This window comes from Mycotypha africana (assembly GCF_025528875.1).
Source record: "Mycotypha africana strain NRRL 2978 chromosome Unknown BDF20scaffold_1, whole genome shotgun sequence".
Taxonomy (NCBI): domain Eukaryota; kingdom Fungi; phylum Mucoromycota; class Mucoromycetes; order Mucorales; family Mycotyphaceae; genus Mycotypha; species Mycotypha africana.
In genome coordinates this window covers 2,773,145-2,793,466 of record NW_026515725.1, presented here as the reverse complement: position 1 = coordinate 2,793,466, position 20,322 = coordinate 2,773,145, and the positions used below count along the sequence as shown (strand labels likewise).

Below are 20,322 nucleotides of genomic sequence, written 5' to 3'. Positions count from 1 at the left end.
TGAACATTCTATATTCGTACAAGACAATCCTTGCAGATTAAAAATAAACTTCTCAGATCAGTATAAAAATTTTTCTACAATATCATTTCTGATAATATCAACTTCTTCAGTCAAAGCTTTGTGAGCAGTTTAGTCAATGCGAATCAGATAATATACTTGAAGTATACGACAACTGGAAATCTAGTAGTGACAGCATTTTGGCTTAAAGGACGGCGATAATGGAACAGGAGTTGCTGTAAGTTTTATTATACACAGGAGTGGCAAATGGCAGCAAATGATTTTAATGGTAGATAAATTGTAACATACAAAGGCTCCATCTATCGGAACAAGTATATTAGTATAAAAATGTTTTAAATAAGCTATTATCTAAGAATTCAATGCTTTATCGATCTTGTCAGTTATTTTGTTTAAAATGGACAGGTAAGCTTTAATAACATCATCTTTCTCAGAGTTCAGGCCTAGAATATCATTGACATTCCATAAAGCTTCTTCGCAGAAGCCTAATTCTAAGTTAGTCTTGAAAATGGAATTGAGTTCATCGTTACGTATAACGATATCGTATGCGACCTCTTCTGCTTGACCAAGAGAGGCCACAATTCCGACACCGGGGACACTCTTTAGTGGCACTTTTTCAGTACGGATAATGTCGATAATGAAGGGACTGAAACTGCTACTCTTAATACTTTTGACCTTTTTTAAAAGTAAACTGTTGACCATTAAGAAATGAGGTACATTAGAGAACTTCATAGTGCTTGATACAGGGCAAAAGGAAATTGTCCTTGCGAAAGTTCTGAATGGTTTAACATCTGTACGAGTAAGCATTTGTGTGTTTAGCTGGATCTGATAATCGAAAATCTTCTCCAAGCAGACACTATTAATCACTGCCGAATTCTTATCGTTAATGATGACTTTTTCAAACCAAAAGCAACCTTCCTTCATTGTCATTATTGTTTTTGTGTAAGCAGCTTTGGGTCGATTTCTTGCCAGGCAGTGAAACTCATAAGTCGAATGGGCCGTAGTTTTGATATTGTCTGTTATATCATCAAAGAGGGCTTTCCAAACAACCGTTATGATAGCATCATCAGATGTTAGCCTATAGTATTATCGTTTAGAGCATTAGTGACATGAAATGAATAGCGAAAGCGGCTGAATGCATGCTGTGTTAAAACTTTCGACCGGCTTACATGTCAGTAATCCGTGGTCTAGCTTCGAATTGATCCCTCAAAACAGTTTCTATATCCATAAAATGCCAAACTTTTTCTTGTATATCGGCCACTGGCGATGACCATAAAATTTTACCAAGTCTAACAACCATTATAAGCGTTCACAGAATGAAAGACGATTGACAAATATATTACACAACTTACTTTGCGGAAAGTGTAATTAGTCCTTTAAACCCCTTAACAGATTCAATAGCTTCTCTTAAAACACGGCTAATATGTTTGTAGTTATAATCGTCCAGCCTAAATATGCATAAAATTGTTAGTCAATGAATGTTTGTGTTTAAAACTTTCTAAAGTCATATTGTGTTTTGAAGTTACGAAATAGGTTGATCTCGAGAAAAGAAATATGTTTTCGAGAAATCACCCCTGCTGCTTTGCTTCAATTTTTGTATAGCTCTATGCTTGGAAACACTTAGCGTATCTTCAATTAACAAATCCTTTGGTATACCATATTCACAAAAGTGATCAACTGGCACAGCTAACAATACATATTGATAGTCTAATAGGTGATCAGCCAAGGTTTGAGGTAGATACGCCAGCTTTTTGTATGTCGAAAGGTTACAATAATATAACCCGAAATGAGATTTCTTGCTGGTATTTACACAAGTAAATGATTTCACATATTTTTGTCCTAACTATTTGATAAAAGTAACCGGTATAAGCGTTGCGTTTTATTTTAATGAACATATTCTACACGCCTAAAAGATCAAATTGTCCAGACTCACATAAGTTTTTTGAACTACTTGGAGCATCTTCAATGCAGCAGCAACGGATGAAGCATTACCAGTAATGGAAATACTTCTATTTGATATTACCGCACAATCGGCTCCCGTCTCCATTGGGATTAAATTAATGTATTCAGCATTCAACATATTGAACTGAGGGGGTCCAATAAGAATATCCTCAATATCATGAACTTTGGGTTCAATGGTAAAGATATGCTCTTGTTCGAGTTCGCCCGATTCAAATTTCAATAAATCTTCTTCAGAATTATCCATGTCCATTTCTAATTCCTTCAGATGCATTTCCAAAGGCTTTCCATGTATTATGTCGCCGCGTTGTTTATCAGTGGCAGGTCCTTGATAAGTTTTGTTGAGAAGATCTAGGTTCTCAAAGGTTCCTGTCAAGCTGAATGCGTCAACGTATTCATTCTAATGAAGTTTTCATCTTTAGCTGATCATTTATCACTAAAAATATTTATTTTTGAGGCATAATGAACTTACCAACAGGGGAAGCAGTCTTGAACAAATGAGTTCATTACTAAAGTTATCAAGCGCTTAGGATCATTTTCATAGTATGTAAAAGTAAATAAAGATTTATATTACGCTTGATCACAGTCTTCTTCGTTTTCTGCTGTGATCTCAAAAAACTACATTTAGAATGTGAAAAGCCGTTAAATAATGATCGGTAGGCTCCCTTTTTTACTACCCTATTTTTCTGACTATTAATGATTACTCTTTCTTTGAAATTGTAATCAATTTTAACGTTGCTTTTTGAAGCTATCAAACTATTTACACAAAAAAAAAGTACAAAAAAAATAAATTAATAAAGGTTTGTATTCTTCTGCCTTCTGTAATTGAGCTTTACTGCAAGCTGTTTATGATACTATGGTGTACTTTTTCAGTGATAACTGCCACAGGATAGATTTTATGATTGACTTCGGTCATCATAGCAAAACCATAAATTGTTAAGGTGTTATAAATGGTACACTCAAGAAGAGAATTTAAGATCTATATATCGCTTCCTTATTAAACTACCTTTGGTCATTGTGAGATCTCCATTTGTAAACTTCGAAATGCCAAGATTATAATGGCTTCTAATAGGTCCACTTAAACACTGTGATTAATTTTGAGCGTTATCTCAAAAATTTAATCCTGCTTCATTGGGTCTATTTCATGTACTGAGGATTATTCCCTTGAAAGTGAAAGCCATTCGAAAAGCGTTTGTACTATTCTGTCCATAATGACCGTATGAATATAGACAGTTATACTCCGAGCTGCAAGTAGAAAGTGCTGTACTGTACCGCATCCTTGCAAAAATCATATATTTATATTGTTTCGCAATTACATTGGTGTAGATTGATAAATTGAAAGCAGAAAAAAAAAGAAGAATAAGAGTAGCTACCAAAAGTCAATAAACGGAAGACGATCCATATTTAAATAATAGGTTAAAGAAAAACGAAATAAAAATACTCCATGTAATTTGATTTTTCATAGTGAAGCGAAGCTTTGAACTTGTTACTGAAATTGTGCTAGTGTATCGTTGTAGCAACGCATCAGTCGTTAAATGGTAGTGATTCATAAGTATCGTTTTGAGCACTGCTCAGTTATTAATGAACTAATGGACAATAACGGCGTTGCGAAATTCGCTAATAGGAAAATGAGAGTTTCAATTTGATGGAAAACAGCTATTCTGAATATAAGATCGCCTTGAAACGATACGAGGTTCTTTAGAAACAGAATGAAGAGTTATAAATTGACTGTGCGTTTTCATGGAGTGACTTATCCACCTATATTCATACACTGATGGACAAAATGAATTTGGTTTAAAGTTTGCTTTATGTCCATATACGTAACGGCGTCCAAACTGCAGAGTGGTGATTTACTGCTAGCAGAGATGGAAGGGCTTCAAGCCAAAAAATGGAAGGTTACAATTCGATTGGGTAAATCACAGCAGCAAAAAAAAAGAGAAACTGTTGCGGGGAAAAAGCTCGCTTCATGGTTTTTTTGGGTTTTTTTTTAGCATTAACGTACCGTTTCACAGCAGCTTCCGAGTTTTGGATAAAGCAAACTTGATTCTGCGAAGGGAAAGAGAACTCATGCCTTACCTTGCGCCGAAGTTATTGTATACATTCTTATTTGCATGCCAAGGGTCAGCACCAGTTTATCTTGCCTTATTTTACTCGTCAGAATTAGGTCTCAAAAGTGATCAGATTGGTTTATTGGTAGCAATAGGTAATTGAAACTTCCTTTTGTGCAATGTAAACCATTCGCAAGCTCACTTAAGCTGTAATGCATTCAATAGCACCATTTATTTCAGCTATAGCGTGTCCACTATGGGCTGCCATAGCCGATAAAACGAAGACACATAGATATATTATGTGTATTGTGCATACTTTGGCCACCATCGCCATTGTTAGTGTCATGGGAATCTCTGCTGTAGTCCAGGCAGTGGAAGACGATGTCGACAAAAGCAAACTTACCATTACACTCGTTACCATCACTTCCGTTTGCTTTGCGTTTTTTGGAGTGCCAGTTCTACCTTTAGTCGATGGTGGTGTTTTGAAGATTCTCGGAAGAAATAAGGATCAGTATGGTCGACAGCGTATGTGGGGCTCGATTTCTTTTGGTATAGCCTCTTCGCTCGTTGGGTTCAGTGTGGATTGGACGAATGATATGAATGTTATATTCTATATATATGCTTTTTCAGCCATATGCTTCATTTTCATATGCGGAAATACACAATTTAAATCAGAGAGAGTAAATGATCAATACGATAGAAGATACCTATCTCCCCCTCAGTCTAAATCATCCCCACAAGCTTCTTCATCATCTAATAGTATATCAGATAGCCAGCAAAACAGTATGGCAGCATCATTTTCGAATTCTGGTACTTCTCGTACGAAAAGCAATAATAACATGAAGCATTTTAAAGTCGATTCATATAATGAAGTGGGAATTGATTTTGATTCACCTCAAATACGGCAGAATGAGATTCAGCGCTTAATTCAATTTGCAACAGAATCTAGTATTATCGAGGCTGTCAATTTATCAAATCCACCTTCACATAGACTATATCAAGCTGTATCAAATGCACGTCAGCCAGTAACATTATTACAGCTACTGAAAAGATCTGAAGTCTCTTTGTTCTTCTTGACAATGATGTTAATGGGCGCGGCCTTGAATATGGTTATAAGCTTCCTGTTCATCTATATGAAGCAAGACTTAGGCGCAAGTTCATCACAAGTAGGGCTGACCGGGTTGATCGGATCATCAACTGAGCTTGTTTTCTTTTTTTATTCTAAAGATGTGAGTACGTTATTCTTTAGAGTAATATTCAATGATTATGACTAACGCTCAAACTTGTTGTTAAATAGCTTATTCGAATCCTTGGTATAAAAAGTCTAATTATTCTTGGCCACGTCTTGACCATTGTCCGTGTTTTTGCCTATACAATAATACCAAAGGGTCCAACTGGAGCAAATATAGCACTAGGTTTACATCTACTGAATGGCATGGCATTCTCAGCTCTTTGGGGAGCTGGTGTCGTTCAGGCAGATGAATTGGCTCCACCATCACTACAAGCAACTTCGCAAGGTGAAGCATGATGAGTGTGCAAAATTGTTCCGCGTCTACTGTTAACAAAATTCTTCTATTTTAATGAACAGGTATTCTGGCTGCCATGTACGCTGGTGTGGGAGCTGGGCTCGGTAGCCTTATAGGAGGCATTGTATATGAACAGTTTGGATGTAATGCTATGTTTTATACAGTTATCACTCTCACATCTGTAAGCTTAGAAATTTATCTTGAGACCAATACTAGTTTTGGAATTAGCGACAACTGTCGCCGGCTTTATAGATTGGCGAATCATGTATATTGGCGCATCCAGTATGCTCGCGGTATCGGTCATGCTGTTCCGCGATGGAGAGGAGGCGGTACAATTCGGTTAGACGATAACTGACATAGCTTCAGCCGCGTTTCATATCGGTGCAAATGTTAAAGCTATCATTGGTAAAGTACGATATATCAAATAATTGGCAGGTTCGTTGGGAATCATAAAAACAGGAAACAACGCAGGATATCAATTGCGAAGTAGTACCATATGGCAAAACATGGCAATAACGGAAAAGTTCTGTTGTCTTACTTATTCAGAAGATAATTTGCAGAATGCATTATACCCCTACGTAATAACGCTTACTCTTTAATACCACTATTGTTTTCATTACTACCTGTTAAAACTTTGTATATAATGTATATAAATGAAATCCACTGTAGGAATTCAAGTGTTTCTTTGCCCAATAGTTATTCTTCGTTGGAATGAATATATGGTTTTGGTCATTAATTTGACAGATGTAGAAGGCGGTATATTTTATTGCTATTACGAGCTAGCGTTGATTTTTACTCTAGGCCTCTGTCAGTGAGGAAACTTGTGATCTCATATTTATGTTTCGCTCTAAGAGTTAGTTTAAATGTATTATCAGACAGTAAAAATATGTGTACCAAAATGTTTGGATCCACTTTACTACTATTTTCAATAGCAATAAACTCTTCCCCGACAATTTGGACGATGCTTAAATCCCACGTTTTACGCAGCCTTTTAGCAAGTTTTCTGATTTGCCTAAGAGAGCATTCAAAAACTCGTTCTTCTTCACAAGGATATTGTAACCACAACTGTCCAAACTGTTCTGTTGTTAATGAGAGATTTTCTTCTTCCGGAATCTGCAGCTCAAGTTCAAGGAGATTCGACATCAGGTTATTTTCCTGCTTTAACTACTTAAAATTAAAGGTTATCATATAATGAATTATCACAACGTATTCTGCAATACAATATTACCTTCTTTGCCGGACTATCAGTGTAGGTTCTCTTTCCTTCCACCGATACATCGTTTTGAATGCGAGGAATGTTTGAGTACTATATGCATTTACATAATGATTGTTGATAGGTAATTCCAATAAAGCACATTACTTCTTTATAAAGCAAACGATTACCTGTTCCACTTGCAAAGAAGCTTTCCGGTCAAGACTACGGTGATATAGCAATGTATATTAGATGATAATAATCGCCCGTCAGTTGCTGCAAATATTCTTACCCATCAGTTAACAATAAAGTATGCGGACCATAAGGATTAGGGCTGCTTTTTTTTAATACTTGGCGTTTGTCTAAAAAGGCACAAGTGTTATTGAACAAGTTTATGCTTCAAGCTCCCAAGAAAAGTGGACTTGCCTTCATAGTCTGAAATGAATCTTCCTATACCGATTGGTCGATTGGGGTTTTCCTTGATCTACACATAAGAATTTTCATCAGCTCACTTGACGGAATAATGAAAAGCTATTTTGAGCCTCACATTGGTAATGTCGGGTATAATACTTCTTTCTTCTAGAAGTCTTTCAAATGAATTGTCCTTCAGAATAGAGGTCAACTGATACGCTACCTGAATATCCAAAGTTAGTTCATGAAGTGTCTGTGACGAAGCGTTTTAATCCTGCATTTTTTTAGTTTTTCCTCTTACAGCTTGCCTTTCAGAGAGAGATGACTTCCTAAAATTCATTAGAATGGCATCTAAGTCAGACAACCATACATTACTACGGGTTATACATTTTTTAATGGCTTGTAAACCATAAATTTGAAGATATTCATCTAATAACAAATTATTACATATAAAGAGGGTTGTTTAAAAGCGTCTGATAAAATGGTACTGAACGGATTACCTTCAACAAGCATGATCCATTTTTGCAATTGCCTCATTATATCTACGTCAGTAACATCGGATGCCAAATACCCATTCTCTCCTAGTATCTACAGTTGTTTGGATAAGAACGTAAATATCACTGTAAGCTAGGCTTATACGTAGTAAATATTAGTCTCACCCAAAATAGAAACTGTATGAATACTGATGAGAAAATATTTGAATTTGTCCGCGCCAGTAGGCGATATGCTTTGTTAACTGATGCTTCTCTTAGAATTGTGCTATCGGTTTCATTAGCTAAGGCTATAGATTCATTGCAGCGATCAATTTAATAAATACGTTATTTGTATGTTAAAATATAAGTACATACTGTCTTTGAGCAATGTACATTTTGAGATGACGTATTGCTCGTCCAAATGCTTTCTTGACTCTGCCAATATCATGATTAACGTTTCAACAAACCATACATCTTCTGAGGCGCAATAGTCTGTTAGCCGGTTCGCTAACCAATAGGCAAACATTGTACTGTTTTCTTTGGAATCATGTATTTCCGTTAGAGCCTCCAAAAGTTGGGAACTTATTTCCTTAAGCATTTTCTCATCTATTATGCTATCCAGGATTTCTAAAGACTGGCTTGAAATAGTATCATCAAATGCTGAGGTTCGGATTATATCTGCTATCAAGGTTCCATTCAGCCATTTTGTCTTCCAAAAACATTTATCGACAAATGTTAAACCCTTTAGTCCCAAGTATTTTAGGTTGTGATTAGATGCTTGTAAATAGGGTACTAGTAGTTGGAAAGGATTTTCATCTTGAGCTGATAATGTCCCTAGTAAAATAGGGTCAATCGCAGCTAAGAGCTTAATGCATTCGAGTACAATTGCTATTACGTGAATCACAGCAATGTCAGTTTTACTGTGGAAAGCTTAATTAATGTTTTTCCTTTAAATTGCTTACCAAAAGCCATATCATACTTCTTTTTTATACTAGCAAGACAGTCGATAACAAGACTATACAGTTCTTGAGGAGATCTATTTTATCGATGAGCAACGCCAGATCTTTTTTAATGGCTGTCATCTCTTTTAAATTACCCGATATCCAGCTCGTGATATATGCCATAGATTTTCAAGCAATCGAGTTGTGCCCATGGAGCCATTACACCATGGTAACTGAATGATATATGTATACGTTTTTCAATTATCTGTCTATGGATATTGTAGATAACGGGTAATAAATCCTGAAACCTCGATGCCCCTTGCTCCTACTTAAAGTTATTGAGTATATTCACAATTTATAGATATGTAGTTTAGCATACCATTAGTATCATTTTCCAAACGGATAAAGCAGCGTATACAACACTTATGTCTTTGTCAACTAAAGCTTTCCTTAATGCCATTTCGATGCGCTCACCGTTCGCACCACAATCCTTATATAGAGAATATAAAGCCATTACAGCTTTTTTCCTCACCACTTGTCTAATTATATAGGGCGTTAGAACTGATAATGCCTGATATTGAGCAAAGATCTATTCACTTTACTTTGGGAAGTCTATAGCTTGAATGACACAGTCCAGTACACTTTCGAGCATTTGCTCTGGTTCGATGTAAGAAACAGCATTCAAAGCAGCACAAACGGCGATATAATTCTGACTTTTCAAGTCCCTCAACAGTGTATTGATGAGCAAGATCCCTAATTCATGACTCCTGTTTAAAAATGATATGCAAGCCAAATACCCTTCAAAGATGGCAGATTGTTAATGCCATGACACCTCGTACCATAAAAAATTAGCTTACAATTTACCCACACGTCTGTCTATTTCTGTCTCCCCACTTTGAGTCGCCATAATAGCGTATATAATACTGAAATCAACGTCATAACCCAGCATATGACAATGAATGAGTCGTATTAGGTACTCTTTCATTTTACCCTTTTTCGCATGTATGTCAGAATAATATTCGTAACTGCAAAATTCAGCTCAATTATAAAAACCAAAATATTACCGATGGAACGTCTGGTGAGGCCAATTTGCTGTTTAACGTTTCTAATTCATTCTTTACATGGCACAATTCTTCCTACATTCTTTAATGGTCAGGTTTGCCTATTATGAATGCCGTTCACTTGATTTGCTTTACCGTTTTGCTCTTTGCTTGAGTTAGCTTAGTAATGAAAGTAAAATGCTCTGTACTAAGTCCAGAAGCTAGGAATTCAGACGAAAAATAGTTATTCATCCGTGACATTCACAATAAATATGGCATAAAAAGTAAAGCTTGAACAAAACCTTCCGTTGCATGATTGAGACTTATCACAATCTGTGCTTGAAACTTATTTGTGCTTAAGGTCCCGTGATAACTGCTAGCAACATAAAGATATTCAATGACGAAAATAATGTTATCGTATTGGTCTTGCGTGTAAATATTCTGCTGAAGTTATCATCATGAACTTAAATTGTAGTTTAAAAGAAGTGCAGTTTATGAGGAAGTGTTGCCATATTCAACAATCAATCGCATTTATTGCCCCTAAGGCAACTGAAAGTCGGTAAGCAAGCTGAAGTGGCATACTGTAACTTTTTCTCTTTCAAGAAAAAGCGATTTGTGTATAATATTAATGAGTGACAATAAACCCCATAGAGACAGTATCGAATGAACAAAGAACAAAGAAGTTAAAAAAAGGAAACTACATGTAATGACAAAGATTGTCATTAAGGAAACGGGCTTCTTAGCGTACATTTTCCAAATTATTTCATAAACGAGCCACTTAAACCTTCTACGTTATCCGCCGCATTATATGTGCAATGTTACAAACCTATTAGTGTAAATGAACTGTGCTTCATACTTTTCTGCTTAATCGAAGATGCCGTTATCAACACTGTTTTACTTTGGCAGTAGAATGTTGCTTTTTTGCTGTTTTCAACAATTTTTACGGTTCTTTCATTGCCTAATGTACATGCTCTGTTGGGGTTCAATGTATCTTTTCCTTGCATTCTTGCTTAAATATGGCATACATTTTTTTCTCGAAGCCTTCTTCTTCCTTCACATTGTCCTTCTTTTTTGCTGGTCAACTTTCATTCTTGCCATCAACCATAGCACTCTATTTCACCATCATCATATTTTGTAATTGAATGATGATTGTATTGGGATATACACTATACAGTAGATTCTCTTCTTCTGCAATGGAAGTACAACTTGCTGTCATTCTTAAGACTACATTTGGCGTTTTCCTTAAGCATACAAACACTCTCAGCACAAACAGCACCATAAGTTATACTAAATAGATGCGCCCATCATGTATAAATGGATAAGTGTAAGCCTATGTATGAAGCATATCACGCCCTTGTTCTGTTTACTACTACTCTTTGCTGCCTCTCTGATTTACTTCCGAGTTGTTCTTATAATTCTTTCAGGGCATAATATTACTTCTCAAAAGTTCAAGAAAAAAACTGCAAAAGTGCTCTGGAAGAATTGAGTCGATGATATTAGTAAGACTCTAACGACTGTTGATATTGTTTGTTTTCGGAAAAAATGCCAGTGCACTATTGATTATAGACATCACGTTGTTAATAACAACTTCATAGGCAGTCAAAATACGGTGGAAAAGAACAATAAATATTTACTAATATTTCTGCGACAAAAACTCACTATACTGTAACAGTACCCTAGTCAACTTTCTACACTGCAACACAAATGAAACATTGCCGTTCAGTACATTCTAAAGGCATGGCTTTAAAAATGGTAAATGGAGATAGGGTTTTCTTGGCAATAGAATGCTTTTGATGTCATGAATTTTGAAAAGAAGGTCCACCTTGTCAGTTTTGAAATATCTTGATCTACGAACTTAATCTCTCAACTTTGTAGATATTCTATTTAAGGAACTTGCAATTTTGTCAGGGCTTTGAAAAAAAACAAAACTGGTAAGCTTTGTGTGGCTTCAAATAAAAAGAGAAACATGAATTTTATTAACGGTAAACTCTATACCTCAGCCATATCATTTTTGACTGCTTCCATAACAATAACAATGCAAAAATGGCACCCATACTTGGTTAACACAAGTTGTACAAACCATTTCAATTCGTAAAAGGGACTATATAATAAGCAGCTGGCAGCTCCCTTTTCAGCCCTTGTCCTTTTTGATTTCTGACAATCAAGTACAATATTTTAATCATTATCATGACTAATCAAAGAAAGGATACAGCATATATTACTGATAAACCTTATAATAAATCTGAAGCACAGCATAAACAAGCGATTACTTTTATTTTAAATGACGAATCTACAGCATCCTACAGCCTAAGCTCTCAACACGATAGCGATAGTCTTAAAGCCAATGGCACAACACCTGCAATAAGGCCATCTGTACGTAAAAAAGAACTTGGATACGATTCATCTGAACTCTTGAAGAAGAAAGTGCACACGAAAGTGCTCAACATGCAATCACATAATTCTGAAATTGAAGACACAGAAGACAGCTCTTGCTCAGAGAGCGAGAATGATGAATTAAGTTCAATACAATCAATACCGCTCTGTTGTCAAGCAGCTCAGAATGAACTGAAAGAGTACAAAAAGAGAATTAATATACTCATGGCATTGGTTTCAAGGCAAACAGCGGAAATACGCTCCCTAAGATCCATAATCCATACACATAATAAGCTTACAACACAACAAACAGAGACAGACAAATCTTCTATGTTGCACGATTGTTATCATGCACGCAAGCGAAATAAAAACTTTTGATTACGTAAGGAACGCATTGCCCATTTCTCAAAGAAGAGTATATTTTGTTTCCAAAACTTTGTTTTTCGTTAATTTTTGCAATCGATGTTTAATTTGTTCTTTGTTTTGTTTCTTTTCTTTCCACTTAACCTTCCTCTTCTTTCCTGTGGAGCTGTATTAGAATTTTTGCCTTTTCTTCATTCTTTCCTAACCATAGAACGTAATGCATGATCTTGACAGGTACATTCCTCTTATTAATTTGAAAAGTACATGAATGGGAATCCCTGTCGGCGATTTCTCGTCCTGTAGGTTTCTTGTTATTGATTAAGGGTTCTGAACGCGGGAATGATTCATTGAAAATAGACAATTGGAGCAACTGAGACGAGGAGAAATCATTACAGAGCAGGAAGTTAAAGAATTATGTGCGAAAGCGAGAGAAATTCTGATTGAGGAAAGCAATGTACAACGAGTCGATGCCCCAGTGACTGTAAATACCTCTCTAATCGGACTATTATTGATTGTTGTTCATTAACAAACGTTGAGACTTATTGTAATTACAAAATGCATATTATTCATTGAATAGATCTGTGGTGATATTCACGGTAAAATGACAGATCTTAAAACTTCGATATTTGAATCAGTTAATAAGTTTAATAATGACTTGTTAGGCCAATTCCACGATTTGAAGGAGCTGTTTCGTGTAGGAGGAGAATGTCCTGAAACAAACTATTTATTTATGGGTAAAGACTAGACTTCCCGTAAAAACCTCACTTTAATTGGGGAACAGGCTACTTCATTCTATTCATACACATGTGGTTTTTCTTAGGCGATTTTGTCGACCGTGGATATTATTCAGTGGAAACATTTCTTTTATTATTGGCTTTGAAAGTTCGGTACCCAGATAGAATCACACTTATTAGAGGCAATCATGAGAGTAGACAAATTACACAAGTATATGGATTCTATGATGAATGCACACGGAAATATGGCTCTGCCAATGTATGGAGATATTGCTGCGAAATTTTTGATTTTTTAAGTCTGAGTGCCATTGTTGATGATAAAGTATTTTGTGTTCATGGAGGTCTTTCACCGAGTATCAACACATTGGACCAGGTATACCTTCACTTTACTGTTATTATCGTCTTGAGACATATATTTGATGAACGTATTACTTCAGATTCGAACAATTGATAGAAAGCAGGAAGTACCGCATGATGGTGCTATGTGTGATTTACTCTGGTCTGACCCCGAAGGTAAGACTTCGGCATTACAAAAGAGACTTCTGATGTCAAACTCACGTATGTCTTTTACAGAAATCGACGGTTGGGGCTATAGCCCCAGAGGTGCTGGATACCTGTTTGGCGGAGATGTTGTTGAAGGAGTAAGTACAATGGAAAGTTCGTTGACAATTACAGACCGACATTCTTATTCCCCTTCTTCAAATGTACAGTTTATACATACGAACGGCCTCGACTTTATTGCACGTGCACACCAGCTCGTGATGGAAGGATATAAACCAATGTTCCACGATATGATAGTTACAGTTTGGTCAGCACCAAATTATTGCTACAGATGTGGGAATGTCGCTGCTATATTAGAGTTAGATGACTATTTAACTAAGCAGTATAAATTATTCGAAGCAGCACCTCAAGTAAGTCAACAATCATACCTACAATCTAACGTCCAGAAATCTATGTTAACATCATTGTCTCTTTGCAACAGCAGGATATCCGCGCAATGCCTCAGAAAAAGTCTTTACCTGATTATTTCTTGTAATTAATCTTCAGTTTCCTTACATGCATATTTCTTTTTGAAGATCTTTGAAACCATCTTATACATATAATTGTTCGATTTATTTGTTCAATATACTGATCCAGTCTTTTGTCTTTATTCCTTTATTTTATTATTGTTACACATTGTATATAAAAGAATTACTTTGAAATAATTACCTCATACCTACATAATTATTGTTTTGCCTTTGATTTAACACATGATTCACTAAGCAATTGACATCTTAGCTCCATTCGATTATCCCATTCCTTATCTTCCTGATTCTGTATATAGTAGTTCTTGATATTCCGTATCCAAATAGTTATCGCATTTCCATTGTCCTCTTCATTTACTGTTAGACGCGTTGTAACAGCAATCTCATACATCGCATAGGGTATTGCCCATTGTTGGTGTTTATCATAATCTGTTATAGGTATAGATAGTATTGACTCAAAATGATTCAAGGCTTGATCTAAACTACCCTCCTTATCACGGCAGATAACGCCCACAATTAGATGGTGTAAAGGGGATACATTGTCTCCATTTTGTCTACCGTTGTTGACCAGCAAGTTTGATAAACCTTCTTTTATTCCAATAAGTAGCTCCTCTTTACAATATTGAAGACCGTTCCACAGATAGAGAAGCTCCCAGACTGGGGCTGCTTCTGCATGATATGCTCGTAATACATCTTTCAAGTTATTTTTGCTTGTTGCAGAGTTAGAAAGCCCGTTCCAATAGCGCACTTTAGCTTCGATATATTGTTCATTAGCTGATAGTCTGTATCCTTTCTTTTTTTTATGGTCGAGTATATTAACCATTTGTCGTGCTTCAAGAGAGGCTCTTTCATATAAACCTGCTGCCAGCATACAACACGTGGCTATGTAATGATAAAATAGACTTGAAGATTTACAGAGGGTTTCCAAAGCGAAAAAAGCCTCTGTGGCAAGTAGATAGTTGCCGGAATACATATGTGTCCTGAACAAGTAAAATGAGATAACTTTAGACCAGCAGAAATCTATTCTATTACAATGATGCTGTCAATTAATTTACCATCCTGTTTCATGCAATATCCAACAACGGAATTGTGAAAAGCCAGTTATTGATAACTGTTTTAAGCTATTTTCATTACTCCTTGGAACGATCGTTGTTGAAAGACCGGCAGTATTTAAAATTTGCTGAGATGCATTAGTAGGTTCCTTCGCTTTATTGAGTAAATCTAGGCATTCTTCCGCTGAATCCCCTGCTAAAAGCTGTAACTTTGCTTCAAAAATGTACCATATACGGCCATTTGGAAACTTTTGTTTCAACTGCTCTAGTAATTTTCTTCCTTTTTGAACGCTTAAAAAGCTGTTGAATTGTGGCTGAATATATGTTGAGATGTTGGTACAAAATAACAATAATACTATTGAGCTTAGGCGTGAATACATTGTGGAACTTTCTTGAGACCTTTCCAACAAATGAATTGACATTGCTAATGTTGAACGATACCCCAAGCTACTCAATATCTTTCTAACTAGGCTAGATCAGTATTGAGCAATTTGAAGTTTATAATGGCATAGGTGCCAATTACCTTTTAAAGGTGACAGTGATAGCACCATATTAAACAAACCAAGACCAAAATATATACCGCTTTCGAGTAGATCATCATTCAGGATTTTTCCATCGGTACGGGCTGGTGTATGCATTCGATCAAAAGACGATACTGTGCACTGCTGTATTGTTATTCCCAGTTGTTTTTCAAGCAGAGTCTCGTATATTTTTAGTGCCTTTCGAAAATCGTAAATTGCCTTGATATTATCGAACCAGCTATTCCGCACAATCTGTAATGTGGCCATCATAAAAGTGCAGTGAGCATTCAATAGGCCTAGATGTACTTCGGTTTTATTGTGATTATTCTTTTTTTTTTTTTTGGAGAAAGAGAGCAGTAAGAGTAACGGTTTATAAATGTTGCTATGGATATGGTTTTTTCAGAATGATCTAAAGCATCACTTACCACTGTTGCTGCTGTTGCTGACTTTCTCCTTTTCTTGCAGTCATTCATGTAACGTAATAACTGTAATTGGAGCTTCTCCAATATCCCAGCAACTTCGTCAATTTCGTGCATGTCCAAAGTCAGCATAGCTGTTATATAGTCAAAAAGAGCCTTTCCAAATGCAATGTATGGTGAAGAGCTTGACAGTTCTTTATCTTCAGAACTTGAGCAATTGAATATACCGAGAGCATCCAGGATCTTATCGTCCAGCACTTTCTCCTTAATAAATGAAGTCTCATTGAGTGTTTTGAATGTTGTACTCAACAACACATAGCAATACTCCCGAAAAACTTACGATGCCCATTTCCAATTTGTTCAACCCAATGATATATTCATCGATTATATCTACATTACAGTCTGAGGTCCTTGGACTACCACCAGTAAATTTTGTAGCTATCTTTGAAAGGTGGCGCAACATTATGACGCTCTACAAAAAATTATATAAAAAGGCAGGCATCGGTTAGTGCACTACCAGAATGCTGATACAATGAAAATTGGCCACTATTATCAACATATGAACGAGAAGTTTACAATGGTGGGGTCAGTTATAAAAAAATTAAAAATGTATTACTAACGTAAAGCTACAGTAATTTGAAGAAAAAGAAAAGAATTTAAAAAAAGTCAAACACATCATTAGAGAATATAAAGCATGTAATGTACAGTTTAATAATTAAGAGGTTGAGAACCACTGTTACGCATTCTGAAAAAGGTAGTTGCGCGGAGCGAGCTAAACCTGTTTCTCCATTTAGTCTCCTTTTTCGATTTTTCTTTTGTATTCGTAGAGGATGGACCATTCGTAAATGAGAACCGTGAAAAGGCCTTGCTACTTTGGTCAAATACCCCTTCATTTGGATCGCTAGCAAATGATTTTGGCCGATCGCTTATTTTTGGTCGTGACAAATACTCCTGACTGTTCCCTTTCAGGCCGCACTTTTTCGACTTCAATAATGTACTATCTGCATTCTGGTTATTTAAAGGTAAAATGTGAGAGGGAAAAAGATGATTGATGAGTATAAACCCAATTCAATTCAAGGCAAGGACTTCTTATACACCTACCTCATCTTTAAAGAAAATTTGTGATTCAAATGATAATGGCGTCATCGATTTTCGATGAAAACTGGAGAGTCGATGTAAGACTTTTCCGACGAACAATTTGCTTTTTGGAGTGTTACTCTCTGTATAGCTAACATTATAACTCCTGTTTAGAATGTCACTATTCATAAGAGTATCATCACTACCCGATGGTTGAGGCGTTCCTGTTAGAGATGCATGGCTTGTAATCACTGGTCGATTGTTAAAGCATTTTGTTTTCAATTGTTGCTTTTCAAAGGTTGTATTCGTCCCACTACTTATATTACAGTACGAATCTTTATCAGCCTGGACTTGAGCACCCATTTTATTTTCCGTACTCGAGTATGCAGAGCTTATGCATGATTGATCTTCAAAATCTGTCACAGATATGTGATGTGCGCGTGAGTTGGAAGGTTTGGAATCGATTGCTCTCTTATGCATCATCAGCGAGAAACTTGAAGCAGAAGTTCTGATGAAAGAGGACGATTTACATTTTTTCAGAGGCTCGTTAGTAACACCTGGAAGATTACTGGCAGAGGTTGCGCTACAATTATTTACGTAGCTTTGGGGTGTGGCAGGCGGCTCCAGCGATAACTCTCTATCTTTGAAATACCATGCTTTCGATGATAAATACTCTTGCGTGCAAACATCGCGTAACTTATGATCAATTATGAGACGAAGAGAAAATTGGTAATTGCTTTTCGTTTTCCAAGGTATTTTTCCAATCATAAGATTGGTAGTATTAGTGGCAGTTAATGACAAAAGATCTAAGGAACTGGGTCTTCTTTGGATTCTTCCAGAGCCTACCAGATCTGGTTTTATGTACAGTTCAGAATTGTTTCTTGGTTTCAAAGCAAAATTATCAGGTCGCTTATGCACTGTTGACGGATGATAGTCAACCGAATATCGTTTTTTCAGTGAAACCTGCGCTGATGATTGCCTTGAATAACCTCCCGCTGGTAAGGCAGTAAGTGATTTTGTTGAACTGTCATCAAATCTGACGTAGCTTGATAGAGATCTCTTTAACGGAGATGCGACTTCCCTCGCATCCTTCCTACATATTACAGTTTCATTCGACGTATCATTTACTGTAAGCGAGACTCCTGCCATGGTTTTATCAAGCAAATCGGTAAACGACTTTGATATTCTAATTTTCTGAGGTGTTGAGCCAGCTGATATGCCCGGAAGAGAGGAAATGATCGTATTTCCTGCATCTGTATTGTTCAATTCCATAACTTTGCATTCGCTTATTACCTGCGTCAGCTTTTTAGTCCAAAGTTGCTTTTCATGAGAGCAGGTGGCAGTGAAGATGAATGCATGTTTTTTGCACCGAACGACAAACGAATGCTCTCTCTGACCTTAACAGTTCATGTAGTAAATAAGATAAACAAATTGTTGATCATGACGTAAGTTTTTTGTTTGATTACCTTCGATGTCTTCTAAGTTTTCAAACGTAGCTGAGCAGAGTGGAAACCAGTATTTGGGCTCATAGTAAGTTACCTTCTTCGGCTTAACCATAATCATATAAGTCGAGAAAATGAAGCAACCCAGATATTTTGGTTTAGAAAACGTTTGACCAATAGCAGAATAAGTTACTTCAATAGCTCCAGCGAGTATGATGTTGCCCAGTTCGGCGACATGATTTTTTGTCAATCTCCAATCCCCACTTAATCGCTGAATAAAGCGATCCGTACGCTCTTTTAACTCCCGTTGATACTTCAACTCATCGATCTCTGTTACTATTTCATGCATTTTATCTAACAAAGTTTTCCACAAATTGTATTCTGTACATCGAGGCGGAATATATTTCATGATTTCTTTGATAAGTAATTGATATCTGCATATCCGCTGCACCGGCTGACACCAGAAAAGTATATAATGGATTTTGCATTGTTTCGGATAACAACAGCAATAACAAATACAAAATATAAGAGTATAGCAGTTTAAGATTAGATTTGAGGTTGAGCTGGCAATGCAGAAGGATACAAACCTTAATCAAATAATCCTCGAAATGTAGCTTCTTTTGTTGCTCGTAATAGGATTGTTTCTGCTCACCTTGTCTGTTGAATAAGTTGAGAGTTGTCGACACTAATGACAGTTGCGTTTGAATTATTGAGCATTCCTTTAGAAAATCTGCCCATTCGGGTCGAGATCTGTATTCTGATGTCAGGGTCCACGCTTCTGCGTGAAGATCGCAGTATTGTTTGTATAATGAAAAGTGAGCGATCTGTGGTAAATAAATAAGCAATGGAAATCATCAGTTAAATTTGCTCATCGAGTTGAAGGTATTTCATTTTGAAAGTTGCAGCTAAAAAGAGCTTTCCGCCACTTCATTGTTCCCATCATTTTGGGAACTCGACAGATGCATGCACAGATAAAGCACTTCACGTGACCTTACCTGATCTAAAAATGCATTTACAATGAAGGAATGGTTTTCGTTATTACTAGCGGTAGTATTGAAGGAGGACATAAGCTCCTTATGAAATGACAAAATTTGACTAGAATTCCGCATAATCATAGATCTATCTTGTTGAGGAATCCATTCTTGTCGCGATAGCGCTTTTAAGCAGACCTATATAATTCGGTCATGGAACTAACATTAAAAATGCCTGATTTTTATATCTGTACTAAAGGAAGCCTTGCTGCAGATTTACCTGTACTAGAAAGCTTAGATCTCTCACGTAAACCTTTTCTGTCTGAAGTAATTCCTCAATAGCATGTTTCTTTTTCCTCTGTAGCCTGTCCGCATCTCTTGCCTCGAATTCGTCGTCTTCAAATCTTTCGAAATCTTCTGAGGGCGTTGAATTATCTGTCGACGATACTGAATGAGCGTCGGTGTTGTGTTTTATATGCGAATCAGGTTCAATAAGCGAAGCTGAACAACTGCAGTAACTGGAGGAAGAAGATTGATCTGTGCCTGATCGGGATGAAGAATGGACTTGCCAAGGAGAAATAGATTGTTGGTTCTCTTCCGGTATGCTAATACTGCAATCATCCTCAATATGCTGGTAACAGCAATGACATTGACAACAACAACAACAACAACTGCTGCTGCTGCTCGTATAAGATTGATCATATGCACTGACGGAATGGTGAATATTTTGTTTCATAGGT

The 20,322-nt window shown here is 36.5% G+C and overlaps 7 protein-coding genes across 7 annotated transcripts; 3 read left to right on the top strand and 4 right to left on the bottom strand.

Moving 5' to 3' along the window:
- Positions 1-106: 106 nt before the first annotated feature.
- Positions 107-3,046, bottom strand: BDF20DRAFT_846587 (uncharacterized protein). Its single transcript, XM_053079748.1, has 10 exons — positions 2,981-3,046; positions 2,811-2,880; positions 2,679-2,730; positions 2,549-2,592; positions 2,447-2,483; positions 1,949-2,374; positions 1,542-1,858; positions 1,368-1,463; positions 1,185-1,304; positions 107-1,093 (listed from the first exon to the last, which is right to left on the bottom strand). Exons 1-10 carry the CDS (start codon positions 2,988-2,990, stop codon positions 367-369), a joined length of 1,899 nt encoding a protein of 632 aa, XP_052941061.1. The 5' UTR covers positions 2,991-3,046; the 3' UTR covers positions 107-366.
- A 1,320-nt stretch (positions 3,047-4,366) lies between these two features.
- BDF20DRAFT_812447 (uncharacterized protein) lies at positions 4,367-5,550 on the top strand (the record flags this gene model as incomplete). Its single annotated transcript, XM_053076787.1, has 4 exons — positions 4,367-4,547; positions 4,653-4,743; positions 4,795-5,188; positions 5,320-5,550. The coding sequence occupies 4 exons, from the start codon at positions 4,367-4,369 to the stop codon at positions 5,548-5,550; spliced, it is 897 nt and encodes a 298-aa protein (XP_052941060.1).
- A 790-nt stretch (positions 5,551-6,340) lies between these two features.
- BDF20DRAFT_831810 (armadillo-type protein) lies at positions 6,341-9,550 on the bottom strand (the record flags this gene model as incomplete). Its single annotated transcript, XM_053078483.1, has 14 exons — positions 6,341-6,712; positions 6,777-6,854; positions 6,932-6,965; positions 7,033-7,102; positions 7,311-7,404; positions 7,453-7,580; positions 7,652-7,739; positions 7,811-7,932; positions 8,000-8,512; positions 8,587-8,660; positions 8,721-8,890; positions 8,945-9,104; positions 9,168-9,332; positions 9,423-9,550. The coding sequence occupies 14 exons, from the start codon at positions 9,548-9,550 to the stop codon at positions 6,341-6,343; spliced, it is 2,196 nt and encodes a 731-aa protein (XP_052941059.1).
- Positions 9,551-11,513: 1,963 nt separating this feature from the next.
- On the top strand, positions 11,514-12,441 carry BDF20DRAFT_846541 (uncharacterized protein). The gene has a single exon (XM_053079747.1). The coding sequence runs from the start codon at positions 11,793-11,795 to the stop codon at positions 12,354-12,356; it is 564 nt and encodes a 187-aa protein (XP_052941058.1). The 5' UTR covers positions 11,514-11,792; the 3' UTR covers positions 12,357-12,441.
- Position 12,442: 1 nt separating this feature from the next.
- BDF20DRAFT_846530 (Metallo-dependent phosphatase-like protein) lies at positions 12,443-14,538 on the top strand. The gene is made up of 7 exons (XM_053079746.1): positions 12,443-12,575; positions 12,699-12,822; positions 12,919-12,937; positions 13,004-13,075; positions 13,162-13,448; positions 13,513-13,986; positions 14,061-14,538. The coding sequence occupies exons 1-7, from the start codon at positions 12,559-12,561 to the stop codon at positions 14,109-14,111; spliced, it is 1,044 nt and encodes a 347-aa protein (XP_052941057.1). The 5' UTR covers positions 12,443-12,558; the 3' UTR covers positions 14,112-14,538.
- BDF20DRAFT_920954 (uncharacterized protein) lies at positions 14,300-16,654 on the bottom strand (the record flags this gene model as incomplete). Its single annotated transcript, XM_053084663.1, has 6 exons — positions 16,433-16,654; positions 16,099-16,356; positions 15,676-16,000; positions 15,509-15,618; positions 15,156-15,466; positions 14,300-15,080 (listed from the first exon to the last, which is right to left on the bottom strand). Exons 1-6 carry the CDS (start codon positions 16,553-16,555, stop codon positions 14,300-14,302), a joined length of 1,908 nt encoding a protein of 635 aa, XP_052941056.1. The 5' UTR covers positions 16,556-16,654.
- A 146-nt stretch (positions 16,655-16,800) lies between these two features.
- BDF20DRAFT_909527 (uncharacterized protein) lies at positions 16,801-20,318 on the bottom strand (the record flags this gene model as incomplete). The annotated part of the gene is made up of 6 exons (XM_053083598.1): positions 16,801-17,100; positions 17,194-18,566; positions 18,636-19,065; positions 19,199-19,435; positions 19,607-19,780; positions 19,863-20,318. The coding sequence occupies 6 exons, from the start codon at positions 20,316-20,318 to the stop codon at positions 16,801-16,803; spliced, it is 2,970 nt and encodes a 989-aa protein (XP_052941055.1).
- Between the last annotated feature and the right edge of the window lie 4 nt (positions 20,319-20,322).

Excerpts from the sequence above, each read along its gene's own strand:
- BDF20DRAFT_846530 (XM_053079746.1), top strand. Across the intron at positions 13,449-13,512 it reads GTATCAACACATTGGACCAG|ATTCGAACAATTGATAGAAA; the intron begins GTATACCTTCAC and ends GTATTACTTCAG. Across the intron at positions 13,987-14,060 it reads TATTCGAAGCAGCACCTCAA|GATATCCGCGCAATGCCTCA; the intron begins GTAAGTCAACAA and ends TTGCAACAGCAG.
- BDF20DRAFT_846541 (XM_053079747.1), top strand. The coding sequence starts at position 11,793 with ATGACTAATCAAAGAAAGGATACAGCATATATTACTGATAAACCTTAT.
- BDF20DRAFT_846587 (XM_053079748.1), bottom strand. Across the intron at positions 2,731-2,810 it reads AGTATCATAAACAGCTTGCA|TTTGATAGCTTCAAAAAGCA; the intron begins GTAAAGCTCAAT and ends TTGTGTAAATAG. Across the intron at positions 1,464-1,541 it reads TCTCGAGATCAACCTATTTC|GCTGGACGATTATAACTACA; the intron begins GTAACTTCAAAA and ends ATGCATATTTAG.